The 7,741-nt window shown below is 40.0% G+C and overlaps 1 protein-coding gene across 4 annotated transcripts in view; it reads right to left on the reverse strand.

Moving 5' to 3' along the window:
- LOC126484113 (cilia- and flagella-associated protein 91-like) overlaps positions 1-7,357 on the reverse strand; it is a 347,241-nt gene extending 339,884 nt beyond the window's left edge. For all 4 annotated transcript variants that reach the window (XM_050107494.1, XM_050107492.1, XM_050107493.1 and 1 more), the window contains exons 1-3: positions 7,150-7,357; positions 802-878; positions 192-316 (exon numbers count right to left, since the gene is read on the reverse strand). In XM_050107494.1, the coding sequence (XP_049963451.1) occupies positions 192-316; positions 802-878; positions 7,150-7,225 (278 nt within the window). In that variant the 5' untranslated portion in view covers positions 7,226-7,357. The remainder of the gene's footprint in view (positions 1-191; positions 317-801; positions 879-7,149) is intronic.
- Between the last annotated feature and the right edge of the window lie 384 nt (positions 7,358-7,741).

Below are 7,741 nucleotides of genomic sequence, written 5' to 3' on the forward strand. Positions count from 1 at the left end.
TGAGAAGGATAGTTGCTACTAACCATACAGTGGAGATGCTGAGTCGCACATAGTCATATCAAAAAGACTGTCAAAGTCTGTGACAGTCTTTTTGTTGGGCATATCTGCAACTCAGCATCTCTGCTCCAGTGAGTGGCAGCTATCCTTTTCATAATATTCAGAACTGGAAAAATGTTGTCATTAATACATACATCTGCTTGACTGCAAAGTTTCTGTTGATATGAGCAGGTACTCGGTCTACATGTTTGAGAGACCATCTTATACGAGGATATCTTGGGTGATCACTGAACATAGATGGGTAATTTGGCTGTGGTTGCTGAAAAAGAAAAACAGTAATCCTGAGAAAATATTGTAACATAGAATGCATTGTATCATGTAATACAGTAATTAACATCTCATGACACACACACACACACACACACACAAACTCAGAATAATTAATCCATATGTAAAGACTGACTGGCATACTATGGCATATTGTTGTATGTTTTAGTGAATAAAAGTTCTGCAGTGTTGCAGATGGGCTCAGGAAAAAAGTAAAGGCACAGCGCCTCAGAATCGATGTGCACGTGGTGTGAGTCAATGAGCAGTGATGTGGCTACATGTGGATGAAGATTAGTAGTTAATGATTACACATAATTTCCTTGCTATATTTATATAAGGAGCACCAATGTTATTTTAAAAAAATAGAAGCTTAACATATTATAATATCTCTATCTCTCCTATTTTAGTATTGCCTTGTTTTCCAGATAACTCATTATTACAAAAATGGTAAGTATAATTAAAAATTATGTGTCTTACAAATTCAGCTTGTTCCTTTGCAGCTTTAAGAACACATCGTTGATAATCTCTTGGACTTGAAAATAGATATGTAGGATCTGAAAAGAAAAAAAATTGAAAAACAAATGAAATCTTGCTAATGGGCTCCTGTAGTTCACTGGTTGATATAACTACATATTCACTATAGCAAAAAGGCAGTTTAGCTAATACCTGTGATGAAAAAACAAAAAAGGATAAGCAATTTAAATAAAGCTCACATTCAACAGAGTCACATACATAGCTTCCTTCCTTTTCTTTACTTGCTCTTATGCATGGAACCAAGACGTAATGTATTTTGTAACGTACCCATGTTTTTTTATTGATTGATTGACTGATGAGTGAAATGTGATTTATTCATCTCACTACATACAGTTTTCATACCATTTGGTTTGTTGTACAGTGGACATGTCAATATTTACAACTAAATATTTTAGCAAGAGTAATTCAAAGGTCTTTTGTCATTTTAAATATATTTTTGTGATGCCATTTTAAATATATTTCCATGATACACTGTTAAATTGTCATCCATAAATTCTTCAACAGAATAATAATATTTTTCTACTAGAACTGGATAGAACAGTCTTTTCAGGGAACCAAGCTCCATGTTAAATACATTCCTGCCTTATAATTTATTGTAGGTTTTTTAAGCAATATTCTATACTGTTTGGGCACCGAGTTTTAAACAGTGTGCAAGAGGTTGAAAATTATCTCTGTGATGTGTGCTCTCATTGTACTACAAATGGAAAGTCTCAAGTGTATTTTATTTTTATATGTATATGAAAATCGAGAACCCACAGATATATAGGGAAGAAATGGACAGTACTTATAATTTTTTACAGTTGTATAGCTAGTGACTGTACCATTTCAGAAGAATATATGGTCTTCATGGCAATTTTGTTATAACACCACAAGTTACTGTTAAAACACGCAGTAAAACGCATCAGAATAAGAAATTTTCTTTCTTAGTTACTTCTCACTAACTTCAACATTACCACTGCTGGTAATGCACCCATCAATAGGTGAAAAATCCAATCTGAGACTCATTATACTCATAGCCAGCAATGATTTAGGCCTAACCATAGTCAATCATTCTCTATTCTCTACAATCAATATATAAGTTTTAAGTTTATACAATGTTGTCACTTGTATTACACATCCACCTGTAATACTGGCAATAATGAGTCAATATACAAGCTAACTATGATATCACTGATCATCTTTTCCGTATGTCTCCAAGGCATGGGAATCCCACATCAGGACTAAGCAAGAGTGTTGGTCAAAGTAGTCTAGCAATTAGCACTTAATAGTGCACCCCTTCAACAGAGAAATAAAAAGAAAAAACAAATAAATGAAGAAAAACCAAGATGAATGTCTGTTAGCACTGTACTATAGTATACATGTAAAAGGTAATGTTGCACAGGGATAGACCATAGGGTAACTCTGCATTATCTATTTTTTAAACACTCTAGAAGAGAAAAGCTGCAAGCACTTCATTTTAGTTTCCTTTCAATGGCTTGATTACATATCTAGCATCATTTCACAATTTTACCAATTTGAGTAAAGTACAGCCATCTTCAGTTCTGTAATTCAATAAGTTACATTTCAAGCACTGGATACTCCAGGTCGGAATATCAACAATGTAGGATAAAATAGATTGCTACTTACCATAAAGGTAACTTGCTAAGATACAGACAGGCACAATTAAAAGACACTCAAACATACGCTTTCAGCCACGGCCTTTGTCGGAAAAAGGGAAGCACAAATCATTCTTTACACAAGCATGCACACCTCACACACACATGACCACCAACTCCCAAAGATGAGGCCAGAAAGCAACTATTACGTGGGACAGAAGTGGCAATGTGGAGGGGGAGGGAAAGGGATTGCAGTGTACAGGTGGGAGAAGGAGGAGCGCTGTCTGGTAGAGTGTGCAGGGCCTAGAATGCCAACAGGCACATCATCAGGAGGTTGGGGGCAGGGAGGTGTGGAAAAATTAGGAGCAGGAAAAGATGGGCAGGAATATTGGCAGAGGGTGGCAAACAAAGAGGGTGGGAGATGAGAAGGGGGAAGAGGTGATAGGACAGAGGGAGTGAAAACTTTTGGGTGGAGGGTGTAGGGACAGTGTGTTACCATAGGTTGCTGCTGGGATAATTACAGGAGCGGAGACTGTGTTATTAATAAGGATAACTGTGACCTGCGCAGTTCAGAAAAGTTAGTGGTGGAGTGAAGGATCCAGATGGCTTGGGCAGTGAAGCAGCCATTGAAATCAATCATGTTATGTTCAGCTGCACGTTGTCCCACAGGGTGGTCTACTTTGCTCTTGGCCACAGTTTGGCAGTGGCCATTCATCCTAGTGGACAGCTGGTTCATAGTCATATAAATATAAAAAGCTGTGCAATGGTTGCAGCAGAGGTGGAAAATGACATGGTTCCTTTCGCAGGTGGCCCAACCCCTAATGGGGTAGGGTAAAGCTGTGCAGGACTGGAATAGGAAATGCTGTGTGGGGGGACTGGGCAGGTCTTGCACCTGGGTCTTCCACAGGGATACAGTCCTTCAGGTAAGGGACTGGGAGTGACACAGAGATGGACTAGGATGTGGTGGATGTTGGGTGAGCACCTGAACACCACTTTAGGATGAGTGGGAAGGATCTCGAGTAGGATGCCCCACATTTCAGGGCATGATGATACGTAATCAAAGTCCTAGTGAAGGATTTGGTTCACTTATTCCAATCTGGGACGGTACTGTGTTATGAAGGGGGCACTCATTTGTGGCTGGCTCTTGGGACTGGTTGGAGGATAGGAGTTGTGAGGGAAAATGGCAGGGGAGATCTTTTTGCAGACTAGATCTGGGGCAGAGGGGAGGTCCCGGTGAGACCATCCCTACCCCCTGGGTGGCCATGCTTATGGAAGGGATTTTTTGGTGTGAAAGGGATGACAGCTGTCAAAATACAGATAGTGTTGATGGTTGGTGTGTTTAATGTGGATAGAGGTGTGGCTGGTTGAGGAGGACCAGGTGAAGCAGATGTGAGAGAAGGTGTTAAGGTTGTGAAGGAATGAAGAAAGGGTGTCTTGGTCCTGAGTCCAGATATTAAGATATCATCACTGAACCTGAACCACACTAGGTGTTTGGTGTCTTGAGAGGCTAAGAAGGTCTCCCCCAGATGGCATAGGACAATACCATGTGGGTGTCCATGGCTGTGCCGTGAATTTGTTTGTGTATCTTCCCTTCAAAGGAGAGGTAGCTGTGGGTTAGGATAAAATTAGTAAGGTATAAGAAGAATGAGGTAGTGGGTTTGGATTCTGAAAGATGTTGGGAAAGGTAGTGTTCAATAGTGGTCAGGTCACGGGCATGTTGGTGTATAGGGAGGTGGCATCAACAGTGATGAGTAGGGATCCCGGAAATAAAGGGGAGGGGATGGTGGCGTGTTGAAGGAAGTGGTTGGTATTTTGATGTGGGAGGCTAGATCACATGCAATTGGTTGGAGGTGTTTATCAGCAATGGCCAAAATTCTTTCAGTGGGGGCACAATAACCAGCCACAATGGGGCGTCAGAGATTATTGGGTTTGTGGATTTTGAGGAGTTTATGGAAGGTGGGTGTGCAGGGTGTAATATGGATGAGAAGGGAAATGGATTCAGGGAAGAGGTTCTGGGAAGGGCCTAAGGCTTTAAGCAGGGACTGGAGGTTATATTGGACTTCTGGAATGGGATCACTATGGAACAGTTTGTCGGTGAAGGAGGTAGATAATTGGCAGAGGTCTTCTGTCAGGTACTCACTGCATTTCACAATAACAGTGGTGGAATCTTTGTCTGCAGGCTGAGTGATTAGGTCAGGATTAGTTTTAGGTTGTATAAGGCTCTTCTTTCTTCTGCTGAAAGATTGGTGTTCTGAGGAAGGAACCTGGGGAAGGATGGTGAAACACTTCTTTGCTGTCAATCCCTCCACCAAAAGCCAGCCTAATTACAACATTGAACCTGCCTCTTCCAGCTCATTCCACTATCCAACCATGATCCACCCCTCCTCCCACCAAACTACCTGCTGGTCAACTTCCAGGAATTCCTTACCTCCAACTTGGCCTCCCAGGTCCCTTCCTCAGAACACCAACCTTTCAGCAGAAGAAAGAAGAGCCATTCACAACCTCAAAACTAATCTTGACCTAATCTTCGGACCTGCAGACAAATGTTCCACCACTGTTGGTATGAATTGCAGCGAGTACCTAGCGAAAGGCCTCCACCAATTATCTGACTCCTTCACCTATAAACTGTGCCATAGCAATCCCATCCCAGAAGTCCAATACATCCTCCAGTCCCTGCTTAAAGCCTTAGGCCCTTCCCAGAACCTTTCCCCTGAATCCATTTCCTTCTCATCCCCATAACATCCTGCACATGAAGTAATGATATGAAGTACTGAAAATCACTTTTTGTTGCCCTGGAAGCTGTTAGATAGGCAACCAGTGGATGGGACAAGGTGCCCATTTTAACGATTTATTGATATAGATATAATAAAAAATATCAAGTTTTTTTTAATCTACCGATACGTGTTTGCTACATTTTTCATTATTGACAAACAGCTGCCAGTCTTTGCAGCAAGTTTTGATCATCTGCCTCTCCCTACATTTTGCAACAAATTTCTCTATGTTAAATCACTCTGTCCATGATCAGACTCTCAGAGAGATGCTTATGTTATCCAGGAGGCATCAAACATGTACATGTATAGAGAATAATACTGGCCCTATCACACTTGATGTTAAGTGAATGTTGAGTTCCAACCTTCTCTTCTAACATACTTTCTTAACTGTATGCCCCACGCTACTTTCATTTCTGGTGCGTTCTCCACACTGAAAACAATGCTCTCGGTTCTGTTTGCTAGAAGATTCACAGTCTAAATACATTCCAAGTTCCAAACACATTCCAAGTCTGATGATATATAGGCATATATTTTGGTTGAGTGTGTAGCAGAGTTGTGCCTGTGTGATGATTGAAAAAGGAACTGTAATGAGATCTTCTTCAGTGAAACATCACTCTTCATCAAATTAATGTTTAGTGTCAGTGTGATCAATAGGCCACTGTTTGGATGAGATCTGCTGACTTATGTAGCACCACAGATTCTCTGAGTTTCTGTCAAGTAAAGGTGTCTGCTAAAGTTATGTATTGGACCCTTCTCCCCACCTCCCTGAAACCTTGGTTGTGAAGAGTGACTGATTTGTAGTGCAGCTTGAGGTCTTGGTTAGGCTGGAAGTGACAGAATGGTTGTAAATTGGATAAATCAACAAATGTCAAAGCAAAAACTCTCGCTGTGGTATCAATTTGACTAGTACCAAAGTCTAATGTTTACTTACGTCCACAATGAATGTCCAATATGTAGCTTTTATCAAAGATGTCGTCAAGCCAAATTATTTGAACACAGTAATTCTCTGCTAGGTACTGTTCCATTAACCAAATCAGGGGATCACACTTACTGTGGTATTCAAATCAAGAATTGCTTTGCCAGTTGTCAAATACTCACAGTACAGCCGGGAGAGACATCACACTAATTAACATACATAACATACATACATAACATACATAACAATAGCATTCAGAAAACTTTGTATTCTATGTTGGAAACATTGCCTATGAGGTACTTCACACTTACAGACTGGGGCAAACATTATAAGTTATGGCACTACCATTTCATCCACTTACTTTCACAATTTTATATTATACTTTTAATAATAGTCTCATTGTAGTGGAAAGTTAGTTTCCAGTATGGGACCCACATATGTATAAATCAGTTTTACATGTACTGAGCTTGATTCTTTCTATTCATCGCAATACACAATAGGCCTACATGTTTTTCGTCGCCTTACAACATGTAACATTAATTTTCCTGGTGAGGACGAGCAGCATTTGTGCCGCAAATCAGCATTCAGTCTTTGTTTGGACCTTTGTCCTCCTCATAAATTTCCTTTCTCTGTGCTGTAATTAAACATGGCTGTGTTCACTTTGTAGTTGCAAACATAAGTTTTTGTCTTGAAATATGTGTGTTTATGACAAATATGATTTTAAGTATTAAGTCGTATTAAATAATCGAGAAACGTATTGTTACCTAAGAGCACGGTTCTCTATAATTTTCAAATGTGTTAACGACTGTCTGACGGGTTCTCTTATCTTGGCATTTCTACAAGTAAATGTCATCGACACCTTGTCAATGTACGACTTTTGAAACGCGAAATGATTGCAAATGAAAAGGTAACTTGTTGTCATTTCCGAATTTTGATGATCGAAACCCATGTTTGTCGCCTCCTTCAAGCTAAGGCTATTTTTTGTAATTTAACTACAATTAATATTTACCGTAAATGTAATCATTTGGTCTTGAAGGTCGGTATTTTGCTGGCTTTCTGAGCATGTGTTCTACATGACTCTGCATATTAACTTGCGTTTGACAAACTGTTCTGAATCTGAAACGGTGAAAATTGTATGTTTACTATGCACAAAATAATAACGATGAGGCCAATTACACAATGAAATGACCGCAATAATAAAATCGCCTGTTGCAACGCAAACGTATCCCATGGAAACTACAATAGGATCTCTGACTCAATACAGGAGTGGGGAACGTTTAAGTTCACCGCGGTGATACGTCTTCGGTCGTCACCATGACGTATCTTGCCCAAGTTCGATCTTTCAGGAATCTATCGACTTTCATGGCCGTATCGAGTCTAAGGCCTGAGAGCAGTATGCCTCGCATGGCACGAATCTCACATCTCGTATACTTGCTGCGGTAACTAATTGATTCTTAGAAATAATGTTCTGCTGCTGTTTTCAATACTTAATTACTTCAAAGCACAAAATAAATCTGTGGCTAACTAAGCTTTGCCCATTTCAGAAATGCTGCCCTAAAATGTAGTATCATAGCGTGAATCTCATTAGCTTTAATAAATCG

This window comes from Schistocerca serialis, chromosome 6 (genome assembly GCF_023864345.2).
Source record: "Schistocerca serialis cubense isolate TAMUIC-IGC-003099 chromosome 6, iqSchSeri2.2, whole genome shotgun sequence".
NCBI classification, from domain to species: Eukaryota; Metazoa; Arthropoda; class Insecta; order Orthoptera; family Acrididae; genus Schistocerca; species Schistocerca serialis.